General features: G+C 46.8%; 1 protein-coding gene across 13 annotated transcripts in view; it reads right to left on the reverse strand.

Moving 5' to 3' along the window:
• Positions 1-17698, reverse strand: part of VPS13D (vacuolar protein sorting 13 homolog D) — a 118223-nt gene that overhangs the window by 36540 nt on the left and 63985 nt on the right. For 12 of the 13 annotated variants that reach the window (XM_053400552.1, XM_053400551.1, XM_053400554.1 and 9 more), the window contains 13 exons: positions 17116-17246; positions 16587-16762; positions 15855-15978; positions 15522-15757; positions 13787-13895; positions 13513-13676; positions 12318-12426; positions 8318-8497; positions 6792-6899; positions 4891-5040; positions 4141-4290; positions 3076-3172; positions 2224-2372 (listed from right to left, as the gene is read on the reverse strand). In XM_053400552.1, coding sequence (XP_053256527.1) covers positions 2224-2372; positions 3076-3172; positions 4141-4290; positions 4891-5040; positions 6792-6899; positions 8318-8497; positions 12318-12426; positions 13513-13676; positions 13787-13895; positions 15522-15757; positions 15855-15978; positions 16587-16762; positions 17116-17246 — 1883 coding nt within the window. Of the gene's footprint in view, positions 1-2223; positions 2373-3075; positions 3173-4140; positions 4291-4890; positions 5041-6791; positions 6900-8317; positions 8498-12317; positions 12427-13512; positions 13677-13786; positions 13896-15521; positions 15758-15854; positions 15979-16586; positions 16763-17115; positions 17247-17698 lie in introns of those variants that run through there. The other variant, XM_053400560.1, reaches the window with a different exon arrangement.

Genomic DNA, 17698 nt, shown 5'->3' on the forward strand with positions numbered 1-17698 from the left:
TCCATCTTCAACATTAAGAAATCAAGATGGGTCAGAATTTACATCAAAATGAAATCAGATCAAAAGTCATCATCACCATCATCAACAACAAAAGGGACAGTCTGAAACATGTCTAGACCAGGCAAAAGGAGAAACCCTCAGGGGGGAGGCAACTGCCCTCTCCATGGTGCATGAGCCATTGGAGGTTTGTCTAATATGCTGTTGTTGGTTATAGAAGAAACCCATACTATATCTCCTATGGCCAAACCTTGGACAACTCTGCGGTGGTAAATCAGATGTTCTGACAATTCAATTTGCCATACCCTCTCTTGCCATCTGCTATAGGTAGGGCCAACAGAACATCTCCAGTGAGATATGACCTCAAGGCTATCAATCCTTTAAATTCCGTATCCTGGCACTTCTCAGCTAAACCTGGCAGCTTTGCTTATGGATTACTGCAAGAGGCGTTTTGTGTTAAAAGTGCATGACTCGGCACATGCTTCTCCTCATCTTCTTTTCTTACCTCCCAACCACCTTGGGGTTGAGCTTATGAAAAACGAGAGAGAGAATACAAGAATGGACAGAGCTTTAGCATTTGAAGCCCAGGTGGAGGCTGCCTTTTCTCTGCTGCTCCACTTGTTAAAAATAAAAACAAGGACCTCTGAAAGGACATCTTGAAAATCTCATTCCGTTTTCCTTCCCTGAGCTTTTTCGCTTTTGGTCTGCACAACGAAAGGCAGCTTCCTTGAGAGGCAACAAGCCTCTTCCCCGTTCCTAAGTCCACTTCCGTCCTGTTTCCTGAGAGGGACAGACAGCAGCAGCCGCTAAAGCTGTGGGCTTCTCTGGACTGTAAGGACAGCAAACAGAATAACCCTGCCATTGCTTTCCAAAGAGTCCCCAGCACCGTTCAGTTTAATGCTCCCTGTGTTTTTGTTTGCATGGCCTGCCCCAGACTTGAGCTCAGAATGAATGCCACAATATGTGTGGCTTTTTGTTGTTGTTGTTGTTGTTAATTAAGTAGAGGCTCCTTGTTAACTGGAAGCTAAAAATAGGTCTGTTGACTTAGAACAATCTTTTTCAAACTGTGTTCCCAGGAAATCCAGGTTCCCTGGAACCTTATCAGGAGTTCTTCAACAAAGAAGCACAGGAACGAAAGCAAGAGAAGAGCAGCTCACACCCCAGTGCAGCTCTCCCCACACAACACAAAGCAAAGCTGCAAGAGAGCATGCTGTGGCGCACTCTGCTCCCACAAGGTAATGGCCAGGCTGGTAGGTCCAGAAAGTGTTTCACTTGGATAATGTGCAACAGTTCCATGGCAGGATGTGCAGAGTTTCTTTGGGGGCTTAACCCAGAAGGGACCCCCTCTCTCTCCAGTGTCAAGAGGGAATGTGCCTCAGAACACCGTTTGCTAAGAATTGCAGGTTGCGAGGGCTGCTATTGCACCCAGGCCCCTTGTGCTGGCTTCCCATGGGCATCTGGTTGGCCACTGTGAGAACAATAAGCTGGGCTAGATGGGTCTTTGGGCCTCATCCTGCATTGCTTTTCATTAGCGGAGTCTGTAACCTGAAGCATCTGTAATCTGAAGCGTCTGTAACCTGAGGTACCACTGTATATAATTTCACAGAATTTATACAGTTCCTATTAGAGCATTTTCCCATGAATGCTCCCTCCTTTAAGCCAGAGATGGCGAGTGGGTGTGGGGCACGAAGAGCCTGCGGTCCTCCAGTTGTTGTTGGAGATGGCTGGGCCTGGATGTGGAGTCCCACATCACTATTTGGACATACTGTAGCTTCTCCCATTCATTTTAAGCTGTACTCAGTTTGATTTCAAATGACCAATAAAAAAAGCAAAGTCTCTGCCGATGATCCTCCAACAGGCTTCCTTTTCAGGAGGTTCAAGTCTTAACATTGTCACACACATTGAGAACGTGAACATCCTAGAGGCTGCCCATTGCTGTCAACCGAATATTCGTCAAGCCAGACAATTGGCAAGACAATCCTCAGTTGTTAAGGGGGGGGAGGGGGGAAGAGGCGTGCATTTTACTACCCAATTCTCCCTGGATTCTGCGCTTTCAGCAGATATTATTTCACAGCCTTCGGTACTAGAAATCTGGCTTTCTAAATACAAGGAGATTCTCAGGAAGACTGCAGATCTCCTACAGACCACTGCTTATCTATCACCCTGCAAGAATTTATTATGCAATGCAGCAGAACACTCTGGAAGGATGGGCCCATGAAGCCTTACCTTGAGGTCCAAGGGGAGCTTGCTGGAAGTGAAGACACTCAGCTTTATCTGCGGCACACTGATCTTGAGGTTTTCAAAGTAATATCGCTTCCGTGCTCCACCTTGATCAACCGGCTTTTCGTGAAGGTTTTCATCGTAACTTTCAACTTCTGTGTTTCAACAACACGACACAGGCATTATTACTACAGTACCTGGGGCATCTAATTTGCTACCATTATGATGAATGAGGACAACGAAAGTAATAATGGCATAAATCCAGGGAGCTTACAAGTTAACAGTTTCTGCGACCAACAGTTTCTGCAAAAACAACTGAGAGTTGCACCCAGGGTTAGGCCTACTCAGAGCAGACCCAAATAAATTAATGGAAGTGACTATCTGAGGTCTATTCATTTCAAGGGGCCTACTCTGACTAGGACTTAGTTGGATGCAGCCTTATGAATCCCAACCCAGCTTACTGCTGTACTTTTTGGTACACCCCACTAATAATCTCCTGCTCCAAATCAGATCATCTTTAAGTAAAATATATTAAAATGTGCATTTTCTTTATTTTTAATGCCCCTTTTCAGGACTGCATTGCAAAATATTCCAACATTTGCAATGTGTTTTGTATGAAATACTTCTACTACTGTCTAGAAAACATTATTTAAGGCCCCTGCATGGCATTTTTTCTAAAAAAAAAAAGCAAAAGCAGGCTGAAACCAACATAGAAACATTATTGCGGGTGGATGAGATGCATTCTGCCAAAATGTTTTCATCTCAGGCTTTCCATCGCCATGTAGGGAAAATTCCAAGCACTTTTAATTTCCTTTATTTACAGACTCCGCAGGTGTGACTGTGGACCTGACAACGTACCTGATTCTGACTGATCACAACCAAAGAAACTCAGAAGTTTCAGGAGCAGCTTCTCCTCGATTTGGACTGTGAACTTGCCAGCTGTGATCATCAGATGCTGGAACGAGAGGGAAGTGTGTTCTTTTCTATCGCGCTATGCACACAACTCTTTATGAAAGCAAACACAGATCACACAAGGAGTTTGCAATCTAAATAAATGCGCTCACAAAAAGACCGGTGACACAAAAACCGTATTTTAAACTCTGCATTCTGAATTTCAGCCTTACAGGGCTTCCACTCGGTAACACATGGATTCAGAATTAATACGCGCCCAGAAGGAAGCCTGAGGATTTGAACCAGGTACATACGCCAGGAGGCTGACGGAATGTTAACACATAATACAGATGTTTACCAAAACATTAAACGGGTTCACATTGCATGAAGTCAACTTTTCGTATCTTAAAATAGGTACAAGAAAAAGATAAAATGAAATGTTGGAAGCACTACAGGGTCAACTTGAACCTTAGGGATGTGGTCCCCAACATAGTGCCCACCTATCTGTTTTACTTTTATCTCCCAACTTTGAGGAAGATCCCTCTTTTAAGGTGTGTGCATGCACATGCTGTCTGCTTTCTTTGGCCTGCATTAGATTTGTTCTGCATGCGTGTCTCTTTGGGTATTTTGCCTAGTTTCCTTGTGGGGAGGGCTTCTGAAGATCAGCAGGTCTTCTGTGAAATCGATTTTTGGTGGTACCCACAAAATATCCTTAGATTTCCATATATGGCTTTGGACACCCCACCCACCCCCAAAGCTGAGATATCCCTTCTGTAGAGGATTCAGCATAGAACAAATACAACCAAAAACCATAAGGTCCCCCAGTGAGATTCGTGGCTGTGTAGGGATTTGAACTCTGGTCTCCCTGGTCCTAGACTGACCACACATGTTCAAAAAAAATTTTGTACATCTGTTTTGCTTTGTCTCCAATTTTGTCTACCTGAGGGAGCAATGCCTAGATAGGTACACAGATCCCCTTTCTTCCCAGTTCTGCAGTTCAATAGCCCAAACGATATCCGGTTGTTGGATTACCTTGTATATATCAGTTAAAGGGCTCTTACTGGGAAATTTCATGGCATTCAATTGCAGGGCAGGACCTGTCTCGGTTGCTTCGTTTTCACCAGTTTTGGGGGTCAGGAAGAGCATGAAAGGCTGAGTGGTACGAAGGAGCTGGTTGTCCACCTAAACAAGGAAAGAGATGGGGGAGAAGCATCAAGATACCTCCAAGCTGCAAAGCAAAAAACAGCTCCTGGTGAAAAACGGTACCCTGATGTTGAAATGGGAACACTTTTACAGGTCCCGAAGAAGACCACAATTTACACCTGTGTTGCCTTAGTAGGCACACCAAGGTCTTCACCGTTATATCAGTCAACAGCCAAAATGACTCCAGCTACTTTACACTAGTTATTTCCCATTGGCCAACTTTAAAAGGTTATAGCATGCCATTTTCTAGCACTGCTAGAGTGTGTTTTGTCTGTTTGGGTGCACAAGTGCCACCTGCTGTTTGCACAGACACGATTCCATATTTGGGACTGCTCAGCGAACCAGAACGTCCCGATCACTGATCTGATTTAGGGTGAGCTTCCCAAGGGAACAGCGACTGCTCTTTATCAAGAGGAAGACAACCAGAGCCACCCCTGGCAATCAGCTGTAACCTCCTCCCTCCTGTTTATTTTTCCTTGCGTGTCATATTCACATCTAGCTTATATACTTCCGGGATGAATTTCACTCCAAAGTCTTCTTTCTTTTTGTTCTTCTCTGAGAGTGGACCCATCCAGTTACCTGTATATCCTGTATACTCAGTTCGAGCACTTGACCCGTTGACAGCTGTGTGAAATGGACGTTAATGCCGGTGAAGCTCGCAAACACCAGCTCTTCTGGGGCCTTGTTAACTAAAGATAAACCTATTCCGCCTTCCAATTTCAACTGGACCTACAAACGGAGCAGAAACAAAATGGGTTAAAAAGCATTCACGCAAGGATTAAACCACCAACGTTTCTATTTTTCAACCTGGGGACTTCAGTTGGGGCCTTTTGCATTCAGAAACAGGGTTCACATCCCCTGGAAGTAAAGACTGAGGACTTGTAATTAGAACAACCTAAATCGGGTGTGGGGAACATCAGGGCTGGGGACAAAATGTGGCCGCTATGCCACATTTGGCTTAGGGTGGTGCTGTGGGTTAAACCACTGAGCCTAGGTGTCAGGGAACTGCCATCAGAGCCTAGAGTGGAGGTAAGGCTCCCCAACTATGCAGGAGAAGGGACCAGCAGGGAGAGAGAGAAAACTTCCTTTGAGGAAGGAAATAGGAGTGACACCAGGAAGCAAGGGGGGACTGCGGAGAGAGGGCTCCAAGACTCTTCCACAGAGACCAGCGGGGAGAGCCCAGGACCTCCGTTGGGCACGCCCACTCTGCGCAGGAGACTTCCGCACAGGGAGGCTAGGAGGAGACTTGGGGTCAAAGAGCTTCTATGTTGGAAGAAGTTCAGAAAACGCCCACTGACGGATCCTGCCAGCGACTGACACAGCCATGGAGAAAGGGCTGTCCAGCCAGGGAAAGGTTCAGCCAGGCAACGTTGCCTAGAGCGGCACCCCCCTTTACGCACAAGCAACCCCCAATTCCCTTTACAGCAGGACTTGCTGATCAGAAGGTCGGCGGTTCGAATCCCTGCGACAGGGTGAGCTCCCGTTGCTCGGTCCCTGCTCCTGCCAAACTAGCAGTTCGAAAGCCTGTCAAAGTAGATAAATAGGTACTGCTCCAGCGGGAAGGTAAATGGCGTTTCCGTGCGCTGCTCTGGTTCGCCAGAAGCGGCTTAATCATGCTGGCCACATGACCCAGAAGCTGTACGCCGGCTCCCTCGGCCAATAAAGCGAGATGAGCACCACAACCCCAGAGTCGGTCACGACTGGACCTAATGGTCAGCGGTCCCTTTACCCTTTACCTAACTGGCCCTCAGGATTGTCCCACACACTCTCCCCAGGCCTCACCCCTCACCAACCCTGCCTTTTGCCGTCCTTGAGTGTTTTTGCCTGGGTAAATGCCACAGAGAGATACAAGCTGGAACTTTTGCATGGTTGCCACAGCCTTTCAAAGCCAAGAGTCACGTCCATTGCAGTGCCTGCTATTGCCTGTGCCCCCCCCCCCCAGAAGGCTGCCATGAGGAAATGTGGCCCTCAGGCTAAATAAGGTCCCCCACGGCTGATCTAAGGAGCCGTTACGTTTCTGCATGAACCTCTTGGAACAAAGCACCCGTTTTGCTCTGGCTCTGTACTTTTGCAGTCTGGGTTCTGTGATTCATCTGCAAGGGACTCCTGTGTGTTATGAAATGCAACCCCAGCTCTTTTGAGTCCATAGACAGGAGTTCCTTGCTGGCTACAGCTTGATGTTTCAGAATTAAAACAGTGAAAGTTATCAGCAGTCGAATTTAGACTGTGAATGCTCCAAGAGGAACTTTCTACATTTCACGATGGGAACTCGCTCTCTCAGATCCAATCCTATCAGTCTCTGCACCAGGTCTGCAAAGCAGAATTTCTGAAGCACAACAAAGTGCAGTGGCCAATGCCTAATTCAGATTTGAAAACGAGAAGAGTGAGTGAGTGGTCCTGGTTATGCAGCTTTGCCTGTTGAAAAAACAGCAGCAACAGCAACAACCTCCCAACCCCAGATAGCAGCTTTCCTGACTCACTTCCAATTCTTGCTCTGTGTCAGGGTTCTTCAGCTTCCGCAGATCGTGTTCCAGCTCATCCCCTTCGTATGAGAAACGATCATTTCTGCGTTGGTTGAAGTCTGTTATCTAATACAGAATACACTGTTAGGATTTTTTTCTCTCTACAAGGCCAATTAAATCCAAAACAACACCCAGAAACAAAACCTGAAACCTGAAATAGAAAGTTTCAGTAAGAAATTGATGAATCGAAAAGAAACTGGCAGCAACAAGATATCTAATGCAACACTTTGTTCCTAGCTGGTTCTGTATGAACCTTTGCATTTTCAAAGGAGTCCTATATCCGTGTCCCCATCACTGGTGGCACATCTGGTGGGGACACAACACAAGGTCTTCTTGGAGGTGGTGCCCAAGCTATGGAACTCTCAGTGCCAAGTGGTCTGCCTATTTCTCCCTCTCTTTCCTTTAAGGCAGCAGCGAGGAACCTGTGGCCCACATGCCTCAGCAGAGCAGGTCTCCCCATTTGGCCTGTGAAGCTGGGGTTGCAGGCACTGCCAACAAGCAGAGTCTGCAAAGGCTGGTGCCTTTGTAGTTTGATTCCAAACCACATTTGAGGATGGGGGGGTAGAAACAATTTTGCCTGATATAACTGGGTTGTCAGGTGGCCGACAGGTAGGAAGCCCTGCCCACCTGTAAAAATGGCCCAGGGAGAACTTAAGCATCGTGCCCAAAGGCTTCTGCACCCGTTTTAAATTGTCATTTTAAAACAAAGTAATTGCAAGATGCTTTTCAGAAGCAGGGGCATTCTTTGATAGCTTTTGTTATCGGTTTCTAATTTATTAGCACTGCTGCTATTTATTTCCTGGCTAGTGGGTTTTTTTTTTTGGTGGGGAGGTGCGGTAATTGTTTTGTTAATAATCGTCAGCCAGCTTTAGGGCCCCCTTTTTGGGTATGGAAAAGCACAATATAAACACTGCTATATTGAAAGATAGCATGGGTACTGAAAGATGCATTAGCTTAATTTGCAAATGTTAAGTCACCGTGCCTACGTCTGAAGAACTTTGGCTGAGGCCGTTCCCCCAGTGCCTTGTTTAGCAATGCTCAATATATATGAATGCATATATAAACAGTGGACCTTTGGTGCAGTGGTGTTTCAGCATTTTCTGGAGGTATGACTGGTACAGACATGACAATCTTTTCAATGACACTTTAAGACATTAAAAACATCTGGGATTTTTAAAGGCTAATGCTGCTTCAGCCTGCTTTTAGTTTTTATAATGTTCTGCTGCCTAAAAGTTATGAAAGACACTGTGGTTTTCTATTAGCATTCTGTATGACTAACTGTCTATGTTCACTGCGTATCATGTCTGGATGAAGATCGGTTTAGAAATACTGAGTTGTATTCAATGTCAGGCCAACTTAAAAATAGGCCTGGTGAAATGAATGAACGTGAAGGACTCGGCTCAACAGATGTCAATGGGTCTACTCCAAGCATAACTTAGTTATAGAAATAAATCTCCATGGATCAGACGGAGAATTTCCATCACCTGCAGGACTCTGGTTGGGCCATCTGGAATGACCCTGACTACCAAAACTCCCGAGCCAGGCCTCATCTTCTGATTGACAAACTGCTGTTCCGGTGGAACTGGACCTAACATCTCCAGGGACGTATCGGGTCCAAGAACGACTTCTGCTCCGTCATGTAGCCCTGCAATGCCTCCTTTTGCCTAGAAGGAAACAGGAAACAACAGAGAAAGCGGAAAGAGATTAAAACTAAATACAGTGGTACCTCGGGTTACAAACACCTTGGCTTACAAACATTCCGGGTTACAGACTCCGCTAAACCGGAAGTAGTACCTCAGGTTAAGAACTTTACCTCAGGATGAGAACAGAAATCGTGCGGCGGCGGGAGGCCCCATTAGCTAAAGTGGTATCTCAGGTTAAGAACAGTTTCAGATTAAGAAAGGACCTCCAGAATGAATTAAGTTCGTAACCAGAGGTACTACTGTAGCACTTTCTATTCAGAGCACCTGCATTTTCAAATCTTTGAGCCGATATATTTTAGCTGACTTGATAACTTTTCCATATATTCTTTTTTTTCCCTGTTTGCTTTGGTTAGGGGCTCCCAGCAAACTGACTTAAGGTCCAAACCTGTGCAAGTTTGCTTGGAAGGCAGTCCCACTTAAGTGTATGGGACTTACCTGGGAGTGAATGCACGCAGGACTACAGCCTTAAAAGGCCAGGTAATAATTCAAGCAGGACAATCGGGAAAGGAAACACAATGGGCCCAGGTACTAGCACAATATGCCTGTACCAAATTATCTTTACTGGGTTTTTCCAGGAACCTAGGAAGTCACCTTATACCAGGACATTGGTCCCTCTAGCTCACTATTGTCTTAAACTTACTGCTGACGGCTCTCTAGGATTTCAGACAAGGGATATTCCCAGCCCTACCTGGAGATGCCGGGGATCAAACCTGGGACCTTATGAATGAAAGGCTGATGCTTGACCACTGAGCCACGGCCTTCCACTTCTTTGCAAAGCACTACAAATAACTACATGGAATTAGGGAGGAAAGGGAGGCAGACAGGGCAAATAGAGGGATCACAAATCCCTTTAATAAAGAATTCTGAACAGTGCATCTGTTATAATATAGCTTACAAATTAATTCCAGATGGATAGCTCAGAGTAGGCAGTCTTTGATCAAAGATCTCTGAGTTACTAAAATACACTCCCCCCACTCTTTTCTCTTTCTCTTTTGGTAAATCAGGTTTGATTCTTAATGGCATAGTTTGCATTCTCCCTTTGAAAATCCTTTTCTTGTGGAAAACCAATTCACCGTAATCCTACCAATTTTAAGTTTTTAGCTCAGAGCTTTCTTTTCCGTTAAGCTTCCTATTGTGGCAATCAGTGATGATCACAGAATTTAAGTGAAAAGGTTTTTGGAAACAAAAGCTAGACAAACGTAAACAAAACTAACAAACCACACAGGCCATAAATAATTCCTGAAATGCAAGCATGGTGGCAATGATCAGGTTTTGGCAGAACAGGGATGCTCTGTGGATTTCTTTAGTTTTCCTTACTGGGCTGACAAGAGGCTGGGGCAGGCAGAGCTGTCCTGTGTTTTATATCCCAATTCTTATGCTGGTTTGTTGAATTTATCAGTCGCTTCTTACAACCGGCAGGGATCCCCGAAGCAATTTGCAGAATTTAATTTTTTTTTTAAATGCACTGTAATCAATATAATGATCCCAATGGTACAGTGCAGAATACAGCAGTGCTTATAAAAGAAATCCCCCCAAAACCCCCTCAACGAGAGCTGAAAGCATAAAAGGTCCAACCCTCCCCAATCCAAACCAAGAATGAAACCTGACAGAGAGAAGAAAATCCAGGTCTCTAGTGCTGTCCTAGTAGATGGGGAAATAAAAGAATATTTCTGCTTGGTGCTGAAAAGATAACAATGCTAGTGCCAGGTGAGCTTCCCTGGAAACAGCGTTGTTCTGTGGCTGGAGGTCCACTAGAGAAAAGACCTGCTCCCTGCTATCTGCCGGACCTCTCTACTGATAGGACCTAGGGGAGGTAAGCTGCACCCCTTAGCCTGTTTTTATTGGGTGAGAAGAACCCAGAAGAAGAGAAGGGAGGAAGTCGGGGGGGAAGCTGCAATGGACAGAGTTGAAAGGAAGGGTGGGGTGCTGGGGAGGACAGGCGGTAGCTCCACGGAAGAAGGTCCAGAAGGTCCCAAGTTCCATCCCTGCCAGCTGGGAGGACGCCCACCTGAAACACTGGCAAGCTGCTGCCAGTCAGTGCAGGCTCCTGACGTTTTCAGGCATGCAACCCACCTTTAATCAAAGCATCTCTGCGGTGGGGTGGGGCATCTTGCTGGTGAGGACAGGCAAGTTACTACGACTGACTGAGGTGGCTGAGAACAGTGTGTCACACTCTTTGCTTCGGCCGCCGATTTTGGTCATCGGTCATGGATGCTTTAGCTTAAGAGTCCTGCATTGCAGGGGGCTGGACAAGGTGACACTTGGGGTCCCTTCCAATTCTACAATCCTTTTCTTGATACTTTTTTTTAGCATAGTATTTGTCAGGCTCCATTCTGAAGGAAATCAGCCCTGAGTGCTCACTGGAAGGACAGATTGTGAAGCTGAGGCTCCAATACTTTGGCCACCTGATGAGAAGAGAAGACTCCCTGGAAAAGACCCTGATATTGGGAAAGATGGAGGGCACAAGGAGAAGGGGACGACAAAGGACGAGATGGCTGGATAGTGTTCTCGAAGCTACCAGCATGAGTTTGACCAAACTGCAGGAGGCAGTGGAAGACAGAAGTGCCTGGCGTGCTCTGGTCCATGGGGTCACAAAGAGTCGGACACGACTAAACAACAACAACAACAAATTTGTCAGGCGGTCATGCCCACTGATCCGAGCTTGGATCAGGCTGCGACTCAGCCATCAGTCTGGACCCACCCATCAAAGAGCAGTGGCCAGGAAGACAAATGGCCCTAGTCGACATAAGGAGACTCCCTAGGTTTCCATGAAAGCTCTAGGCAAGACATTTGTTCAGACCTCTTGCCAGAGAAACCCGTTCCTCCCCCTGCACCCGGCTGGGTATGGAGGGAGAGAAGAAGATGGGGCTGCAGAAAGAGAGGAAGAGGAGTAGGTTGAAAAGAACGAGAGGGAGATTGGTTGGGAAGGGGAAGATCTCACTCTTCCCTGATGGTCTCTTAACTTTGATCCCTGACCAATAACCCTAAGGGAATGTGTCTCTCAAAACAAGAAAGGTTCCCCATGCCAGCTATAGCGCAGAATGACCGTGTGTGTTAAGTTGAGATCAACTGGAGAGTGACTAGGTTCAGGGCCACCCTGCGAGTTCCAGAACACAGCTCTCCTACCCAGCTCTCCACATTATATGGCTGGTCCTGGGTTACCACAGAAAGTTGGCGGCAGTTAAAAAGCCTTTGTCTTTGAGCTACTCATGTGCTGCAAATTAAAATCAGGCCTATGGATCAAACCGTACCTTTGCCATGGCAGAAATGTTCCAATGAAATGCAGAAGTTGGATGAAATAATGCCCCAAAGGCAGTGGGTGGCTTGTGGCTTACTGAACAGATTCCTGGGATTCCTGGTTAATTGTTGTTGTTTTAAATAGATCACGGGCTTTTTCAGACCTAGGGCCGCATTCCCTTTAGGGAAACTTTCTGGGGGCCATGTGCCAAGACCAGAGGCAAAAGTGGGCAGAACAAGGAATGTAACGCCTTACTGCTGTGCAGTAGAGAACTTTCTACACACACCCCGTCTCCATCCTCCGCCCGGGCAAGCAAGAAACATTTTCATAGGACCTTTCCCAGCCAGGCACAAATGGTCAAGTAAGGTGTAAAGCAAGTATGGATGTAGCCCAGGCAAAGTCCTAAGGACCAGACAGAGAGGCCTGGAGGGCTGCTTCTGGTCCCCAAGCCCAGATTCCCCAGCCCCGTTAAGAGGATTTACAAAGGGCTGGTCCTTGTTCACCTCGAGAGACATCCAGGGGAAAAAAACACCCAATGCCAACCTGAACGACAAGCCCGTGCATGCCACAGACGAGCTTCCCATCCCGAAAACTCCAGGTCTGTGTCGTGCTACGCCGCCGGTCTGGCTTTCTCAGCATCAGCGGTTCATACCTGAAAAAGCAAAACAAATTCATCTGTGCACCATTTGTTTTCCCCCGAGTTTTTTTTTTTTTTAATGATCTGTGCATTTTAATTTATTTCATTTCCACCCACCCACAATGCTAATTTACAGAAAGGCTGTTGCCCTCTGATGAGCAGTGGGATGCGCTGTTTTTTGAGAGTAAGGCCGAAATCTACTCACAGAAATTCGCTCCCACAAGAGGTAGCGAAGGACACCAGCTTTAAAGCTACTGTTTGCCTACCTCTCTCTATCCTGCACCTAGACAAGCACCAAATTTCAAGGGCACATTCCAGCCAAGCAAAAAAAACAACCATCAAACAAAAAAACAAAAAAACCCCCCACAAAACACTCAAGGAGGGCACAAAAGAGGAAAGGGAAAGTGTGTGTGGTCTTAAAGGTAAAGGGACCCCTGACCATTAGGTCCAGTCGTGACCGACTCTGGGGTTGCGGCTCTCGTCTCGCTTTATTGGCCAAGGGAGCCAGCCTACAGCTTCTGGGTCATGTGGTCAGTATGACTAAGCCGCTTCTGGTGAACCAGAGCAGCGCACGGAAACACCGTTTACCTTCCCGCCAGAGCGGTACCTATTTATCTACTTGCATTTTGATATGCTTTCCAACTGCTAGGTTGGCAGGAGCAGGGACTGAGGAACAGGAGCTCACCCCATAGCGGGGATGCAAACCAACCTTCTGATTGGCAAATCCTAGGCTTTGTGGTTTAACCCACAGCGCCACCCGCATCCCTCCGTGTGTGGCCTTAGGCCTGATTTAAAGGCCGAACAAGTGCCAGCTTCATAACTAGTGCATTTTCTTCCTCTGCCCAATTTATTTTTCACCCTGCAGGAGTGCCCCTCCTGACAGCAATAATGCAATTACATTTTGGGAAGCAACATAGAACAACTGATAAGGCAGAATTATGTGTGTACAGTTTGTTAATAATCCATCACTAGCGCACCAATGCACCATCAATGACATGTTGCAGGATACACCTGCACTTTGGCAATAAACTCTGATCCCAACCTCCTTTTGTTAACACGAGTGAGCTCCGCATTAGGAAGCCGACTGGGGTGTTTGCAGACCTGTTGTCTGTGACAGCAGCCAGGCCTGCGATATCCAGGATCAGAGAGGATTCTGTGGAACGGGGAGGGGACGGCTTGTTCGGATGGTGAGGAACCGCAGAGCCCTCGTGGCAAAGCATCCCAGTGCCCGTCATCCTCCACAGCTGGGAGCGCTTTCCCGGCTCCTGAGAAGAAAACAGAAGCGAGGAAGAGATGGGATCACAAGCAGCTCAAGGCGCCCGCTTTTGCGTTCAGAACGAGGCAGTTTCTCTCCACAGACCGCTGAGCGTCATACCTTTTTCTTTAATATGACTCTCTGCGTCTTCAGAGAAACATCCAGGACAAGTTCAGCACAATCCACGTCCTTATTCGAAGCCACGGGCCTCCCGGATTCTTCCTGCAGGCTAGAATTGCAAGGAAATCGATTAGGTGCTCACGCAGAGAAGGGTTCCAACACTCAGAAGGAGTACAGATGTTTTAATGTTATCAGACGTCTTACAAGTGGTGAACAGAAAGGTAACTTTTACAGGAAAGCAAAAGCACAGGCAAATTTTTAAAATGCTCCCGGTAGTAGCTGCAGAGGCTGCCCATAAGGGCAGATGGAAGCGTGCCCCACCAGTGTAAGCGAGCCTGCCTGCCAGCCTGCCTTCTTACATTTTAAGCCCAGGGGGTTGGCACTACCTGTCATTTTTTTCCTCCTTAGTCTCCATGTTGCCCATGTGGAATTCAGTGGGGAAGAGGCAGATGGGACGAAACTAGAACTAGCTGCCAGTCATTGCCACTGGCACCACCTAACTGTCTGGGCTTCTCCCCTATCCGTTCCAGTAGGGATGAGCTACCACTGAATATTATTGTTATTGTTATTAATTTATTTGTACCCCGCCCATCTGGCTGGGTTTCCCCAGCCACTCTGGGTGGCTTCCAACAAGGATTAAAAATACATTAAAACACAGTCATTAAAAACTTCCCTAAACAGGGCCGCCATCAGATGTCTTCTAAACGTCAGATAGTTGTTTATTCCTTTGACATCTGAAGGGAGGGCATTCCACAGGGCGGGCGCCACTGCCGAGAAGGCCCTCTGCCTGGTTCCCTGTAACTTTATTGTGCCAGAAGGCCCTCGGGGCTGGATCTCAGTGTCCGGGCAGAAGGTTGGGGGTGGAGATGCTCCAAAATGTTTCTGAGCAGTACAGGGCTAGAAATGCCTTTCCTTTGCTTCTGGTTAGTGATGTGTGACTGTATAAATGTATAACTAAGAAGTTTGGGCGCACCACATTACGATACGCTGTAAGGGATAGTAACAAGCAGAGACAGGCAGGGCCCTGCCCCCAGGAAGTTGCATTCTGAAACATCAACAGTGGGGGAAGAAATAAATGAGGAAGATTCACGATCAGGGGACGAACAGGAGCAAGTGCAGTTCCGCAGTCTCCGTTTTAAATGGATTTCTGCTTCAAATGGCGATGTTTCCTAGATTCACAGAATGGTAATCGGTGAATCAAATCGCTCACTTTCAGCCCAAGGTGAGCATTATGACCCCATAGGTGGCTCAGAACGGAAACTGGGCCAAAAACAGCCTCTTTCCCACCACCACAGTGTCCTTCCTACTTCCCCCATGCCTTGGATGCTGCTGTGGTGTTATTCCAGGCACCCTAAGGAAGATCTTCAACACTGCCTGTGCTGCTTCTGCAGTCTGGGGTGGGGGTGGGGGTGGGGAGGGGGCTTCCACTGTAGCAGCCACTTCCAGGTAAGGAGACTGGGCTTGGGGAGACTTACTACATTCTAAATATGTTACCTAGTTATGAGTCCTGTTATAAGCTCCTCCCACAATAAAGCTATCAATAGTTCTTTTGTAAAGCGTGCTCATTTTAGCAAAGTGCCTTGTTCTGCCTCTGGCCTATGAACGGGAAAAGCATTCTTAGGCTGCAGTCCTAGAACTGATTTTATTTTTTTTAAGCTGCTCCGAGAGCCATTTGGTTAAAGGGGGGGGGGGAGATAAACGCTGCAAATAAATGATGTTTAAAAAGAGAGGTTACCCTGAGAAAGTGTACGTTGCAGCAATATAAATGAAGTTCTCATAATAGAGCTGCTTGCTATCTTGGAAGTCATCCATGCTGCAGCTGATTTCGGAGGAGCCGGCTCCTTTGACGGTCAGGGTTATGTAAGGCAGAAGGGTGGGCTCGTCCCAGGCATAATCTAAAGAGGTTGTTGGCTTGACTTCTGTGCTGAGCCGTGGTTCTGCAACACCGTGCTGAGCAAAGACGATCGGGACCTAGAGCAACGGGGATATCACAAAGGGGTGAACCATTAGCACCAAGTCCCAGAAACGTTTTTGTTACAGGCCGTTATGCTACGAAATGGTCCGTCACCTTGGAAAAGTTGTCTATGCGGAACGGGGGTGGTAACTGGATGGTGTCGCTGAACGAAACACGGTATGTAGCTCCCTTCAGAGTGATCTCTACTCGTAGAAAGTAGCATTTCCCAAGGGTGTCCCTGCAGAAAACAGAACCAGTCTGGTTAGTGTCACAAACCAGGAAAGCACCTTGCAAAACCAATAGGTTTAAGTAATGGCTCACAGTTTCAAATCCTCATGAAGGTGAGAGCTAGAAATCAACAATGCTTTCACATGCCGGAATACCTGTCCCAAATATTGGCACATCCAAAGATAATGGGCTCGCATAAATTCCAGGTGTAATGTGAACTTAGAATTAACTTAGAATCAATGCACTGTCAATGAAGAAACTAGATTTGTCTACTTTTGCTCCAGGGTTGTCAGAGCCCAGGGACTGTCTGGAAGACAGAGGTCATGGAGAGGGAAACTCTTAAGGTCAAGCAAGCAAGGCAGAGTAGATCCGATGAGGAGGGAGAAATCACACACACAGCTATCAGCCGATGGCCAGTATATCTGTGGTTCTCTTTTGCCTGACTTTCTGGAGCTCATTTTGGAGGAGGTGGCTATAATAGATAGGAATTCCCTGCTCTCTAGAATCACGATGGTAAGCCCATGTCAAATTCTGTCTTGCACAACAACTACTAAGGAGTACGCCTGCACATGTGTTTTAGATGTATTAAAGCAGCAGCATCCACACGACCGAAACTACCTCATATTGATATGGAAGGAATTGTTTTTGTTGACTTCAAAGCCTCCAGACCAAATGCAGTTTGGGACATCCATGAGCCGGACGCAAAGCAGCTGGTCGTAATCATTGCGTGGCCAGTGGAACACAACACTGGAGCCAGGGAGGGTGGAGATGTAGCCATCTGGGTTTGATGTGCCCTGAAACAACATGCATCAGCCAACAGCATTTACCAATAACCATTTTGCATGGCCCCAAGGCGAGCAATCAATTGATGGTTTTCCTTAAACCACATAAAGAAAACACAGGGCACGCCTAAATGTTAGTTAGCACGAAGAACAACCAGTCTACCTGAAGGACAGATTTCCTTTGGATTGGCATTATTTACATCAACACCACATGGTGCTCTGTCCCTGTTCTGCGCCCAGTACAGAGTCCTTCCACTGCCAGGCCCTAGAGGGCTAGTTAACTTATTGAGGGCTTATTATACAAGGCTGGAAGACTCTTATGCAGTAATACTAAAACTGCTTAGAGGTAATGGAAGCTTTCTTACCTGTCCCCTGGCAAACGCCCGCTGTGCAAAGGCAAGCTTGTGCATGGATTTATTATCTAGCAGGTAGCGAGGGGCAAACGTTACCATACAGGTGTCAATGTAGCGACCTCTGCCCTTCTTGACATCGATACCTGGTAATAAATACAGCCACAGTTAGAACATGCAGCATCTGGGGCTCCACAGCCTTAAAAAGAAGTTTAGGCATTTTATTGATTTCCCCAGCAACTGGTATTCAAGAGCATTACTGTGACTGACCATGGAGGCAGAGCACAGCCAATATGACCAGTAACCATTGATAGCTTTCTCCTCCTCCATGAGTTTGCCTGATCCTCTTTTTAAAGCCATCAGTCGGTGGCCATCCCTGCCTCCTGTGGGAGTGAGTTCCGTAGGTTAGCTATGCGTTGCAGGAAGAAGGACTTTCTCTCTCCAATCGATAGGGGTGGTTTAGAAACAGTGGAGTTGGTCTAATAAAATATGGTTTATCAGTAAAAGTACTATGCTGCCAAACACACATTGCTCCTCAGCCCAGTGGCATAACACAGTCCGATCGCCAAGACTGATGCCATTTAGTTATTATTTATTT

Source organism: Podarcis raffonei, chromosome 8, assembly GCF_027172205.1.
Source record: "Podarcis raffonei isolate rPodRaf1 chromosome 8, rPodRaf1.pri, whole genome shotgun sequence".
NCBI classification, from domain to species: Eukaryota; Metazoa; Chordata; class Lepidosauria; order Squamata; family Lacertidae; genus Podarcis; species Podarcis raffonei.